General features: G+C 41.7%; 1 protein-coding gene across 4 annotated transcripts in view; it reads left to right on the forward strand.

Moving 5' to 3' along the window:
• The first annotated feature begins 2,919 nt into the window (after positions 1-2,919).
• Positions 2,920-14,869, forward strand: part of LOC130196663 (pikachurin) — a 25,552-nt gene continuing 13,602 nt past the window's right edge. For 2 of the 4 annotated variants that reach the window (XM_056418968.1, XM_056418969.1), the window contains exons 1-7: positions 2,920-3,419; positions 8,062-8,171; positions 9,710-9,796; positions 10,603-10,629; positions 10,816-10,933; positions 11,033-11,168; positions 13,420-13,586. In XM_056418968.1, the coding sequence (XP_056274943.1) occupies positions 3,314-3,419; positions 8,062-8,171; positions 9,710-9,796; positions 10,603-10,629; positions 10,816-10,933; positions 11,033-11,168; positions 13,420-13,586 (751 nt within the window). In that variant the 5' untranslated portion in view covers positions 2,920-3,313. Of the gene's footprint in view, positions 3,420-8,061; positions 8,172-9,709; positions 9,797-10,602; positions 10,630-10,741; positions 10,944-11,032; positions 11,169-13,419; positions 13,587-14,869 lie in introns of those variants that run through there. The other 2 variants (XM_056418972.1, XM_056418970.1) reach the window with 2 other exon arrangements.

Raw genomic sequence — 14,869 nt, forward strand, 5'->3', positions numbered from 1 at the left:
CTGACTTCAGGAGGAGAACATCACAATCAGTGATTCCCAACGCCACGTTATAAACACTGACTGCTCAAACACACGGGCCTGTAGGACTTAAATGCTGCCACACGTGGACACTGTTTACCACCGCTACTATCAATGTGTTACACATTTACTACATGAAACCGCTCTTCAGTGGCGCTCACACAAAACAGTAATCTTTTCGGCTTCTCCTTTCTTTACCTGAAAAAGAAAAGTTTTTGAATACAGAGACTTACATACTTATTTTTGTATTCATGACTATGATTATTATACTTGTGCAATGTCGTGATATGGTAACCTAAAACTGAGTTTTGTAGTGTGACAGCATAACAAAAGTGTGTGAAAGGACAAAACCGCTGATGTAAATAAAGACTAAAATCCATTTTTCTTCATATTTGTAATGATCTTTGAAGTGTGGTGAGAAAGAACAAATGAGTTTACGAAACACCCGACACACCACTTCTCATGCCTTTGAAATACAAGCTGCTGTTTTCTAAACCAGCAGTCTGGTTGATTTGCTTGTTTTTTATTGAATTAATAAGTAACACTTGATTGAGGAAGAGATGAATATGAAAGCTGTTGTGTTCCCTCTTGGTTTGAGTCAGCTTGATTCCAATAAAGAGACACAGACGGACTGGTTGTTTCTGTAACAACGTTATGTAAATACTTGTAGCTTGGCTTGGACCTTGGCCGGGTCATCGGTTTCTCTTTCTGTAATTGTTTCTCCTCAGTCACTCTGCAATGTCCCGAGTGAGTTTGTGTTTGTCCAGAAGATGGAACCAGTGAGCCCCCCATGCAGCATCGTGACCATCATCACGGACCGCTGCTTATTATCTCACTGAACCTTCGCCACTGGCCACGATCAGCCTCGGTCGTTACATTATGGAGATCCCCAGAGCCACGCTGCTGGTGTGACGGAGTTTCTGAAAGTCAGATCCAAAGAGGAAATCCACTTTTTAAAATGTGGTGCTTCAGTTCATAGGATCAGTTAAGATGTGTGAGAAACTACACTTAGATGTAAGATATTATAACGGGATCCTATACTCAATTTAAACCATCTTTTTGTCGAAATGTATGTCTCGAGCTCCACCATCTGACCCTGGACCTGCCTGAAAAAGAAAAGAGGGTGTTTTATGAGTCTGTTGACCTTATTTCCTGTCACATAATTGAGATCCATATGGTATCCCGCTATGTAGAAAGAAAATGTAAAAGATGTGGGGTTATCTTTGCACAAAGCGTGCTTCCTTTTGTCCTGAAACAGTGATGATACATCTCACTCATTGTATCTGACATCCTTTGAATAGAAATCAAGGTGCACTGTATGTGTACTTTGATTGGTGGTGTGATTTTCTTTTCTATTTACTTTTCTTTACTGATAGCTGCATTTTGTCCTGCAAATCATAAAATGCGGTCCACATTTACATATATCATAAAGGAGGACCAACACCATGAATCAGACAGCCAAATATAAATAAAATGTTTATTATTATTATTATAAATACTTTGAACATATGACGTATGACATTAGCATTTCATTGTTTGTCTATAAGGCAGTTAACTGACTTGTTACATAATTTGTCAACAAGCTTTTCCTCTGAAGACGTTTAATAATATCTGCCTGAATATTATACTATCATTGGATTGTTGTTGATGACCTGTTAAGACCTCTACCATACACACTACCAGAGGGGTTTTGATCAAGGAGTGCTACTATTGGTCCTATGCAGTGGCAGCTGGTGGAATTTATTTTTGGTAGGGCCATCCAATCAATTTCAACAAACATCTCAGTATGATTCAATGCAAAACAAGTATCAAACACGCATTTCCACTTCCTGTTCCACTTCCCTTTCAGCCAGTTGATTGTCTTAATAAGTCTGGTTGTTCTGGCCACAGCTGTTTCACCTGTAGTTTCTCCGCCAAAGTTCTTCTCTCAAACGGGTCTTGGAGGAGAGATTTTAGCGGGTCGTGTCTTTTCAGAAGAGAAGTCTGGCACTGCGATATCATTATAAACTCAACATTCTTTTGTTGAGTTTACCAGGCTACCGACTTGATTTCAAGACGGGGTTAGGCGTTCCTGCCCTGGTGAAGTATCCATCTCTTCGCACTGGTTGATTGATCCTTTTCAGGAAGTGGACCGACTAGACATGTGGGTTGAGAGGCTCGATGATACTACTGGGTTTCCAAACAGGTCATTCTAAAAAATGACAATAATGAACATGTGCAAACATGAGGTGTCAGCCGGGGTAAACATCTTAAATCAGAATTATATTAAAGTATTTTCGACAATATTCTGTGCAAAATGAAGGCCAGAGTAATTACTGGATTGCACATATCCTTTTCAAATGAAAGTAGAAAATGCCCGACTGAAACGTCCTAGAAATGAGTTTATCAGCCTGTTACCATGGCTGCTGGTCGTTTTTAACATTAACGTGATCAATGCTAAACGTCTTCTCTTTCTTCGGCCTCGTTGACAAGAAGAATGCGTCTGATGATTTGTCTGAGCTCTTCTGCAATCACTGCTCTCTCTGTACACACACACGCACACGCACGCATGCACGAACGTGCACACTGTGACCTGCAGATTGTTGCCACGCGCTCACACACCTCCTCTCCTTCACACTTCGCGTCTTTGTGTCAGGTTGAGACAACACAGAGCCCTTAATCAGTCGGGCAGTTGTAGTCACACACATTAATGGATTCATTGTTTTGTTTGCTGGTCACTGTTGAACACGCGCGCGCGCTCGCACGCACACAGTAGTATCTGTCGGCTCGGCTCCCCCTTGCTTCCTCGTGAAGAAATGCTCTCCATCTGTGTCCAGTGTGCGGATTAGAGGCTCGTTATCCTCTTAGCTCTAAATGGCCCCGCAGTCCATCTCATGTGCCGTGTAAGACGCGGACCGCGCCGTGACGCGGAGGTTAGATTCATGCGTAAAAATGATCGTGTCCACCATTCCGTTGTTTTAGTCGCATTACGCGCGAATCCCTCTCCATCGTCTGTCAGCGCGCCTGTCGGGACACAGTAGCTGCCTGTCTGTCCCTCAACGGGTCCATGTGTCCAACCCACTGATCTTTTGCGGACTGTAATCTTATCAGCGTCAACCCGTCGCTGCCCTCTTCTCTCGGCCAGTGTCCGCTTGTCTTCGGATGGCATTTGCGCTCAAATCTGGATAAGGGATTTTTTTTTATCAGTGAAAACTTTTATCAACAAAGGGGTTTGCTACATTTAAAGTCAGAGGGGCGATTGGATGTGTAATAAAATGATAATTTGACCGTTTTCAACTTTGGACCAGAGGAAGACATGGCATCTACATATCAAGAAAGGAGTATTTTATACTTACTTCTCTTTGCAATATGCACAGCCAGCGTTTGCTTTTGTTCAAGAAGATCAAATGCTCGGAGATCTGGTGAGTTTATTTATTTTTTACTAGATTGTAAAAATGTGTAATACTAGAAACAATGAGAATCCTTTATGTTGAAACATTGTGGGTGGGGGCATATAGCCTGTCCTTATCTTTCTATTTGATTACAGTATCATAAAGACAGCTTTAAAATGTGTCATATTTGAGCATGCATTAACAACAATCAAAGTAACTTTAAAAGTCCTTTTAGATTATGGCGATAAGTGCTGGAAAATATAAACTTTGGTTATTAGAAAGCACTCATCATGTGATCTCCACACCCCTTTTCAAATAGAAGTGATTATTCTACACTACAGCAAAAGCTCCGAGCAGCATGTTACTGAGACTGTTCATAAGGTCCCCATCCCTGTCTCTGCAAGGTGCTTTTGAGTCCCTGTACACACAGCTGCACATTAATGATAAGTATTCAAAATATATAATGTATATATTATTCTAAATATATGTCAAAGGAAGGAAGCAATACATGTATATTTTAAACTGCTGATCATCAACAACTATGACAATGTGCTCTTTTGGGCAGAAAAAACCTGGATGTGGATTGTGTCAACAAGTCAGTGTCCTGTGTCCTCTCTCTCTCTCTCTCCTTCTCTCTCTCTCTCATCTTTGATATCCTATCACTCAGAACACTTTCCCCATCCAACTTTTCTCCTTCTACCTCCTCTTTCCACCTTTCATTCATTTCTATTTTCTCTCGCTGTCAGTCTCTCTGGCTCTCTGTCGTATTTCTCCCAAACTCTTTCGGACCCACAGGCTATATCAGGATGACCTTTACTTTGTCTGTCAGCACAGATAACTCCCAACAGTTGGGAGCCACACAGAGGACACATGTAGTTCTGTCTTTATGACTTTTCTTTTAGTTTTGAGGACTTTCAGGCTTCATTCAGAGGGAGGGGGAGATGTCAACAGGGCTCGATGACGTCCAGATAATTCACATCAGCCTTTTATACAGCACAAATTGTTATACTAAAAAGGAATTACGTTTGATTGACATCTTTCCCCAAGGTGGTCTTACTTTTTCAGGATTTTGAAAGCTTTCTCCCCAGTCAGATTACACTGTTGAATTATTTATAGAATCCTTCAGTAACTACACTTACTGTAATGTCGATCTAGACGTATTACCTTGTCATGAAAATCATGCCTTTTAAATTAAGCCCTTTCTGTCACATGTTTGGTGAAAGTCATGGACAATTTAACCAATATGAGATACAGTTTTGATTTTTTCAGGAGATGACATTTCACAGTTTATCCCTTCAGTGTCAGTGTTTATATATCATTCCCGAAGACATCCTGGAGAGCGGCACAACAGCATGTGTCTTCGGTGTCAGCCACTCGTGGATGACTCAGACCTGGAAAGAGCAGCGCTCTCTTTGACTCAGTGCGTTTACATGATGGTATAATTCGAATCTTGCTTTAGTCGGACTATGCTATCTTTTGGGGGATCTGCTATTATCCCAATATACATGGCAGTGAGTAATTCGAATCATTGGCCAAAAGCATGTCATATCCGATACGATAGGTGGCGCTGTTTTCATTACAACTCGTGGTGATACAGCCATTTCCGCTTGACCGCTTCACCACTACCAACAACAACCAACAACATCAACATTTCGAGAAAGATGGCGAACAGAGAGCAAGGCGAAGCTACATCCCTCTACTATTCTTGCATGATGTTAATAGGAGTACAGCGAATGCAAATGGTGCTATTGGCGTTGTTTGTTTGTCTTCTGCCGGCCGGGCTCCCGGCAGTGACAATTTATCGTCTCTTTCGACTTCCGGGTCACAACATGGGAGGGAGGGAGGGAGGGCGGCGGGATCTCAAGCATGCGCAAAGACACAAAGTCCAGTTCCTAATCCATTTCACCGTTACATGCCGCGATAGTCGAATTATCAAATGGATCGGATCGAGTTATCCAGGGGTGTTAATCGGATCATAGTCGGACTGCACATAGTCGAACAAAGGTGTTTACATGAAACGGATAATTCGATTTCAGTCCGACTAAGCCAGTTATTCGAATGCATGTAAACACGGTGACTGACTCTCAAAGTGGAGGTATAGAATCAAAGCAATAGAGCAGGTGTGTGTCTGATAGAAGACTACCTTTTGGGCTAGTGTTGATCAAGTGCAAGCAAGTATTATTCCTTTAATTTTTGGGCAGATTGGTATAACATTCTCCAAAGTATTGAAATCCCAACATCCCTTTGACACCCCAATGACAGTTGAAACAAGGCCCGATACTTGCATGTTTTAAACTGACGAACTGAATTGTGTCGGTGCCGTAAAACTAGACCGATATTAGCTTCTTGCAGATGCATTGGTATCAGTCTATATGTCATCAAATAAGTAATCAGAAATTACTGTAGAAAAATGGCAACAAATGTGTTTGAGTTATTGGAGAAGAAGGATGTTGATTGCAAAATCCGCCCGTTTTGTTGTTATGGGATTTCTGTTAAAATGTCAACATTTAAAACATTGGTATTTGCCTGCAAATATATTGTAAGTCCAGCTTCTACTTGGACGATACTTTAAACTTATATTATGTCCCTTTGTATTTTTATCTTGTTTTACTCGTTGAGTGTTTTTTTTCCTGGGCCAGTTGTGATTGTCGCCCCTGTGCTGATTGGGACCACCTGTCCCTCGTTAGCCCTGCACTCACCAGGCCTCCTGCTCACCTGTTCCCACTTCCCCATTAGTCAGTCACTATTTATAGCAGCCCAGCTTCTTGTCAGGTTGTCTGTGGTGGCATGCTGTTTGGGTGTCTTTCACGGTCTCTAGATTGTTACCTGCCTTACTTCATTGCCTGTAAAGTGCGATTTCTAATAAATAATAAAAACTGCACCAGGCCGCTGATCCTCATGTGTTTGGGTTCTTTGCGTGCTGCCTGTCATCCTCTCCGAGACCTTTAGAGAGTAATGAGTAGTTTCAAAGGAAACATCACAGAATGGTTGAAGTAGGTAATTATGGCATTTTGCTAATCTGGCAAGGTCGATATGTGCTGTTTAAGTTCTGAGTGAGCTGTGTTGCTTCGTTTATATTTCATGATGGCATGATGGCATGGTTTCCTGAGACTGGGCCTCTTGTGGCCTTGTTCTTAACAGTGGTCTTCAGTGTATTCCAGAAGTTTCCACCGCTCACCTGGGAACTCTGGCCTCACCTGTATTGATTGGGCAAAGTTTCCCTCTTTCTGCTCTAATTCTGTGAGTTCAGCTCAGCTGTACCCGCACCCCTGGGGAGATATGGATGATCGGTGAAGTCAGCTGACATATTGAATTACCCGCTCGAATGGAAGAGGGCTGGGAGAAGGGTAAAAAAAGAAGAAGCAGCATAGATGCTAAAAGCATTCTCGAGGTCGGCATGGGAAGCTGAAGATGGGAGTCAAGAGAGAAAAAAGAAAGTGGAAAAGAAAAGCATTGTAGCTACATGAGATTTCCATTTACAGAGATCTGCCTTGCTACTTTAATCTTTTGTTTAATCCCCATGTCAGTGTATACAAGCGAACTATGTCCACCTAGACCAGATCAGGCTATATAAGAATATACTCTTAAGTGTAGTCACATATAAAGTCTTGAATAATATGAATCTATAATACATCATCTTTATTTGCCTTAGTTTGTTATTCAGCAATTCTTTAAAGAGCTTCTTTATGGTCTTGATGTGACACTCGTCTCTACTTTGTGTAAATGTTATGACAGACGATGCACGTCTATTACTCTCTAAGGGTCCTTGTCTGCTCATGTTCCTTCATTAAAGCCAGGTGATGAATATACAGCAGGCCGCGTTGATGAGCTACATCTCCAGAGCTCTTTCGGTTTCGTCTATAAGAGCCTTTTTGAGCCACAGTTGGACACTGGAGGTGCAATCACAATTTCTTGAAGTGTCACAGAAGCACCCAGGATTTAACAATGAAAATAATGAGCTTTGAAGTCAGTCAGTTGATGTTCGACCAGCCGTGTATGCCATTTTAAATGCCCCCCTTGTCCCTCTTCAAATAGACTATGAGGTGAAATACAGAGTAGATTATCATATTATCATTGGATGTTTGGGATATTTGTTGAAACCTTATTTACATAAATTAGGGAGGCAATTATCTTCCTTTCTTATTCTGAACAACTAGAATTTATATACTTTATTTAAAAATCATCTTCACAATGAAAGAGTCTTCCATCTTTATTAAAAAACACCTCTATTTGGCTTTAAAGTGCTCTTTGGTGCTATTACTGGGTTTTGAGAGTCCCCTACTGCTGTTAAGAAACCAGGCTGATGAGAGGGAACTAAAATTATGGCCAAGACAAACCAAACCGAGCTAAACGGTGCTAAAATGCTAAAAAGCCACACCTTTACATTTGAGCTGTAACTTCAACATGTGTGTGTCATATAAGTTGTATTCGGTTGAATTAGCATTACATCGTGTGCCGATCTAAATGTAAAATGTTACTATGCTAAAGAATCTTATACCATTGTTCATATTGTTCCTAAGCCGCCATGTAAATGTAACATTAATCATCTCTGGTTCTGTAATTCATCAGAGCTATTAATTAAAATGAAGAGTAGTTACAGTGACTCTTTTTTCCTTTCATATCTTCTGTTGCCCTCACTGATCATCTCTGTGTGTGTGCTCGTACAAACCAGATCGCCTGAGTCCTCCGCTAGACATCCAGCTGGAGACCGTCAACTGCACCGCCTTTAGTGTACGATGGAAGATGCCCCGGAGACATGTTAGCACCATCACTGGATACAAGGTAGCACACACTGGGACTTTTACACAGAAATAGCAATAATGTATGTATTATTTTGAGAAAATATGTGTGGTAAAAAGATGTTTAGATGTTTAGCACCATGATCTTTCTCTCACACATGTAATGGGTTTCACATATATGTTCCATTTCCTCCATTATGTAACACATTGTGTACGATAGACTTACGGGGAGATGCTCCATACAGTTTGCATCCAGGTTTGCCAGCAGCCGTGCCTGTGTGGTGGCTTTCTGCCATCACATGCGTATTTAAAGAAATCTAAGTCAGCACCAGAAACGTTGAAAATCACAAAAAAAAAAAAACAGCGGGCTTAAAATACGGCTCTTTATCAAAAACCAATAGAAAGCCTTTCAACCTGGTAAACAGAAGAAATAATTCTCTGGTATGTCCGAAGCCGTATTTCGGATGCCCTCAGCAAGCCGATGCGCTGGTTAAGCCCCCCATCCTCCCCCCCCCACCCCCCCCCCCAGCTTTTAAAGTGCCATTCAAATGCACTGTGCAGCAAGATGTCCTTGAGGGCTCGATTGACGCAACAACATTTGTGGTGTTTTGACGGAAAAACCTTTCACTGCCACATGCCACATGCCGCATGCGATGAGGGGCAATACAGCTCTGAAGGTCACACATCTTTATTTTAGTGTTTTGATGTTGAGTCTTGCTCTCAGCTGTGCTTTGGATGTGCTATTCTTGAGAGAAATATAGTAAACGTACATTTATTGATATGCAAAGGCTGATTTTTACTCTAGATATTGTGTATTGTTGCTGCTGAATAAAGAAATGAGTCCAACTCACTTTATATGAATCATAATGTCTAAGGATTGGAGTACAGGTACACATGCAACGAAATGTATTCTCTGCATTTAACCCATCCTTAGTTATTCAGGAGCAGTGGGCTGCAGTGATGCGCCTGGGGAGCAACTGGGGGTTCAGTGACTTGCTCAAGGACACTTTGACTTGCAACTAATGAGGGGAGCGGGGATCGAACCGACGACCTTGGGGTTGCAGGACGACCCCCTTACCCCACTGAGCTACAGCCGCCCATGCTTTTTGATTGTCCACTTATTTATTCATTTAATGTTTCTCGAATGAGATGTGAAGCCTTACCATAACCCAGTTTCCTCCTTTACTTCCTTCCTTCCTTCCTTCCCACCTTCCTCTCTTTTGTTTGTTTTGAGTCAAACATGAACAAAGTGAGGATCAGTATGAGCGTACCCTGCTTATGGCCATATGTCTGCAGTAAGAGGATTAGTCGGCTATTTTAGCTTCCCCGCGACTCGTTGATAAGCATGTGTGTTCATTTGGCCTATCACTTTAGAAGTTCATGAATAATCTTGTTTCCTCATCGTATTTACTCCTAATTATGCCGTGTTTACATTGCCACAGCCTCGACTTGATCATGGAAGGTAAAAGCTAAAGGGATTGTTTTATTTTTCCTGCCAAATTAAGCTTAGATTTTGAATAAATTCATCGAAGGCTTTTTCATTTCAACATGTATGAGTCTTTCTGTGTGTACATTTTTTAGGTCTTCTACACCGAGATGAGGAATGGCCATTCAATGGGGACAGAGTCTTTAATGGAGGTGCCTCTCAGCTTGGACATGCTGACCACTGTGAGTCGACGGGCTTCAAACTGCGCTCCTTTATGTTTGAAATCCGAGGTTATATTATGATGACCACTTAAAATTGTACCTGCAATTTTGAGATTGAGGGAAATTTCCGCTGTGACAGGAAACCCAATCTTCTCAGTGCGGATTCTTTGTTGCACAGAGAAGCAGCCATTACCCTGAAAAAAAGAAAAGAAAAAATCACATTTAGAAGATGAGGCTGACAATCTCCACATTGGTTATAGTAAACAAATCCCATGAGATGACGAAAACTTTATTCATCGTACTAATAACTTTTGTCTGAGTCGTCAAAGCCAGATATATTTTATTCCATTGTTTTTTAAAGATAAAATATGATGATTATGATGTTGTTTCTGGGCCTTGTAGTATTTAAAGTTGATCCCACATGCACCGTCTTGCTGCCTCTATCCCATCGCACCAAATGTGTATTACTCCGTGGCTGAAAATAGTCCTATGAAAATATACAACACCTGTTTTGATAATGTACTTTAAAACTACAGAGCCCAGCTTTTTTAGGGAAATATTTACAAATTTGTAACCTTTTACATTTTTTAAATTAAAAGATCTATTTTTTTAAACAAATCGACACAGGGGACTGTTGATGCTTTTGATATTTTCATTGGAAAATAAGATGATACAGAATACCTAGAGCCTTTACCATATGGTTACAATGGTCATTAAATGTATCATCCAATCTATTAGATCAAAATCCCTTTTTACTTTCAATAGAAATGTCAAACTACGTCACTAACATTATGTTGATTTAACATTCATGGCTATTTTCTCAAAAGGGGCAATTTGATGGACGAGCAAGCTTTGTGAGTATCATCTATCCTTGTTTTTACTGAATTTAAACCATGTCGTTGCTTTCTTATAATGTTGACATCTACAAGTGACTCTTCTTCTCCCACCATCTTTTCTGCTTCTCAGGTTGCTTCTTGTCTTTTTTTCTCCCTCTAACAATTCTTTACCATTGCCCCCCATCCACACATGCTGTCTTCTAGGAAGTGGACATTGTTAACCGTCGAGTGAACACTAAGTACAGAGTCACTGTCGGGGCGTACGGTCGGGCCGGGGAGGGGAGACCCAGCATGCCCCGAGACATCGGCACTGCATCACATGGTAAGAATATGTGAGTCGTAGGAATCCATCTGATGGCGGATGCTATTGTCTCTAACGAGGTATTGCTATTATCTTTAAGTTTTTTTCCTGTGCCATTAGACATGTGCATGCCCCCATCGCCCCCCACTCAGCCTGTTGTCATGGCGGTATCTGACACAGAACTGGCGTTGTCATGGCAGCAAGGAGAGACCGAAGGAAGTGCACCTGTCCTTCACTTCCTGGTGGCTTACATCAGGTCAGTGATCAACCCCAAGTCAGCAGTTAATGAAGTTTAAGGTTTATAAAACTGGCCTTTTGTGACCTCACCATGGTTAATGTTACTGCTACCACTCAGGCTCATATTTATAGGTCTATATATTTGTAGTAAAATACACCCGGGTCACTCAGATACTGAATGCCATCAACCCCGCCCATAGGGACACTTAGCAGGCGAAGAGCCGTCTGAAGGGGCCTCATCACAGGGAAATAAATGAAAAGTGGAGTTTCATCAGAGGCTTTGAGAGCAAGGCAGAAAGGCTCACTGCTTTTATCTTCCTGCTCAATCTCCTAATTTACAAGCCGTCTGTCTTTGGAAGAACTGGAAGAGGTGGACAATTCAGACAGCTTTTACCTGGCACACTACTCCCTCGTCTTCTAGGGCCACCCAGGTGGCTTGATGGGTCAATGATTACACATGTGTGTTGAGGGGCCGAGCATTGACCGAGCCCAAGTCACCGTCAACATGCCGAGATTTAGAAAGAAAGGTTTGTTGCAAACATGATGCACAAGACGAGCAGAGTTTCAGACTTAAGTAAATAAGGGTGACAAAGAAAACGTTTGGGAACATGGGAAATACACTTACACCCTTGCTAAGCATAAAACATGCAAAAATGAAATATGCCAAGCATTGCCTGAAAGCTCACCGACAAACAGCTTATACCTTGTTTGATGACTGTATACAAACTGAAGCATGGAGTTGTGTACTGGAACCTTAGGGGTGCTAGTCAGTATGCTTTTGGACATCTGGAGTGAGCCAGGGTGTTTCTCCTTGCTTCCAGTATTTATGTGAAGCTAAGCCCCATGACTCCTGGCTTCAGCTCCAAACGTGATAAACAAATATGACAGTGCCATCTAACATTTAGCAAGTAAGCCAATAAAGTCTATTTCCCAAAATGTTGAACTAATTCTTTTGATTTTAGCATTTACATTTACAAGCAGAAGCAATCACCCACATGGTGGCTACACTTATTGACACACATGTACACATGTGCGTCAATGGGTACGCATCGCTGCACAATCAGCCTCCCTCATCACAACGCCGGTCTGCTTAATCTAACCATTTGTGTTGTGACACGAGGATCACTGGAGACACGAGGAAAGAAGGAATTTCATTCTCTGTCCGGCCTCTCTCTCTCACACACACACACACACACACACACACACACACAAAGGACCTCTATTGTCTCGACGAGTCTTCAGCTACAATGTCAAGGAAGTCTGATTTAATTTGAGTCCGCTGATCGTGTCTGACATGAATTCAAAAAGGCAGATGGAATTTAAAAAATGACCTAAGACATAATGACATTAGAATTGGTAAAAAGGAAGAAAACGGAGGAAAGAGAGAGAGAGGAAACACGCTTTGTGGTGCGGAGTTAACATCCTGGGACTGAGCAGAGAGAGACAAAGAGAAAGAGACGGAGGCAGAGAAACTGTCACGAACTGTGACAGAGTCGACATGAATCGGAGTCTGTTTTTGCATGCAGGGGCATTTAGCACACAAAAGGGGCATCTCAGAGGAAAATATTTATACCCTTACATCAAAAGCGGCTTTTCTGAAAGAGACATTGATCGGTTGGGAAGATGACTCTATTCACAGTTGTGGCTCCAGGCGTCCAGAATCAGCACATTAACGTGGCAGCTGGAGATGATGGGCAGAATGAAAAGGAAGTTCAGGAGTTCATCATTTAGTTTTCAAAATAACACTCTGATGAAAAGCAGAACATAATACTTTTAAGACTTGAAGGGCCTCAAAAATAGAAACATAGAAACAATGAAAAACACACACACATCTCAATCGGTTGTTTTGGTTTGTTGGTAAGTTATTCTGCATTTTTGTGACTTTTAATTATTCAGAGCTCTCTAGTAATTGCTTTTAGACATTTGCAGGGACATAGAACACATCACCGTCCTCGAAATATTTACTTTGAAGATGTTTTGAGGATAATGATATTTAAATATATATTTTTAAAAAATCTGCAAAAGACAATCATGTTTTATGCCATGTAATATCAAAAACAAATGAAAACAGATAATACACTGCCTTGTGTATTGATTTTGTTTCCTCTGTATATTTAGCATTTTAGTATTTAGTATTGTGTATTGTTATTGTTGTGTTTTATTTTTTTATTTTTATTAATGCTCTAATGTGCACCCGCTGCTGTGATCCTGCAATTTCCCCACTGTGGGATTAATAAAGGAATATTTAATCTTTTTTTCTTTTTTCACAGGCCAGAAATGGACACGGAGTGGACGCACATCCGTGAGCCCATCGGGACGAACTCCATGGTTTTGAAGGGATTGTTACCGGAAACCGAGTACCAGTTTGTTGTCAGGGCAGCCAACGTGCACGGAGCCAGCCCACCCAGCCACATCAACAGCCCCGTGCGCACGCTCGGTGAGGCCGCACGCTCATCTCTGTGCCAACGAGCCGAGATGTGACTCCGTCTCAGCTCGCTCGTTAGTCGGGTTCCAACCACATTTCAAAACAAAGTCAGTTTTGTTTCAGCAATACACCCACACAGAACTCAACAAACTGTGCTTATTTATTCCATCGCCAAAGATATATCCTCACAATAAAGCATTTAGCGTGGTCAACCACGATGTTGACATCCCAACGTTACTGCAGAAACATTCACATTTTTCTCCCAGCATTGTGAACCAACGATAATCTAATTTCAAAGTTTCTAAACTATTACCGTGGATGCATCGTTGTCACTCTTTTATCGAATCAACATGTTTTACCTCCACCAGATTCTAAATTTGGGTCGGCTGCAGCTCATGGGGGGAGCGGTCGTCCCGTTACCACAAGGTAGTCGGTTCAATCCCCCGCTCTCACGTTGAAGTGTCCTTGACCAAGACACTGAACCCCCAGGCGCTCCCCGGGCGCTTCACTGCAGCCCACTGCTCCTTAATTACTAAGGATGGGTCCAATGCACAGAAGAACTTCCCCACTGGGATGAATTATAGTGTACATTTCTTTCTTTTCTTTCGTTCTAAATTAACATATCGAGCCGATAATTTAAGGTATTTATTATTTTCCCAATTTCTTAACGTGGAATATTTCCTGTGTTTTGTTGTTCTTTGTTTGGTCCTTGTCCAATCACAATTATGGAATAGAGGACATGCGTTACATGGACTGGATGTAGGACAGCACCTGGCGTGAGTCAGTGGATCCTTGCATGATGGAGATCATTTACGTTAATGTTTTTGATGTAGCCGGCTGCTCGGGGAGGGGGATGATCAGGCCTGATTGATATTAAAACACACAAACACACACTGCTTCCCACATGCGTGTACTACAGATGCAAAGCGACCAATTTCTTAATGGATCGAGGAGCATTTTATTCAAACGATCTACCTATGGGCATGATGTTCATGCATAGCAGGCTTTAGGAGTATGTCTAGATATGACTATTAATATAAAACAGCCGAGTCGACACAATTACATTATCCAGGCCTTTTGTCCTCTGTGACCTACAGACCACACTGTTGACTCTAGAAAGCCTCACACACTCCGTCGCCTGTCAAACTGCTGTAAACGGCTCCCGTTGAATTACGTCCTGTGAGAGTGGCTCAGAGACGGAGCTAAAAAGACAGACAGGAAGAGAGGCGTAAAGACATTGTTACGAACAACGTCAACAGAGTTATAAATGAGCCAGTTAAGAATCACAGAGAGAC

The sequence above is a fragment of the Pseudoliparis swirei genome, chromosome 7 (assembly GCF_029220125.1).
Source record: "Pseudoliparis swirei isolate HS2019 ecotype Mariana Trench chromosome 7, NWPU_hadal_v1, whole genome shotgun sequence".
Taxonomy (NCBI): domain Eukaryota; kingdom Metazoa; phylum Chordata; class Actinopteri; order Perciformes; family Liparidae; genus Pseudoliparis; species Pseudoliparis swirei.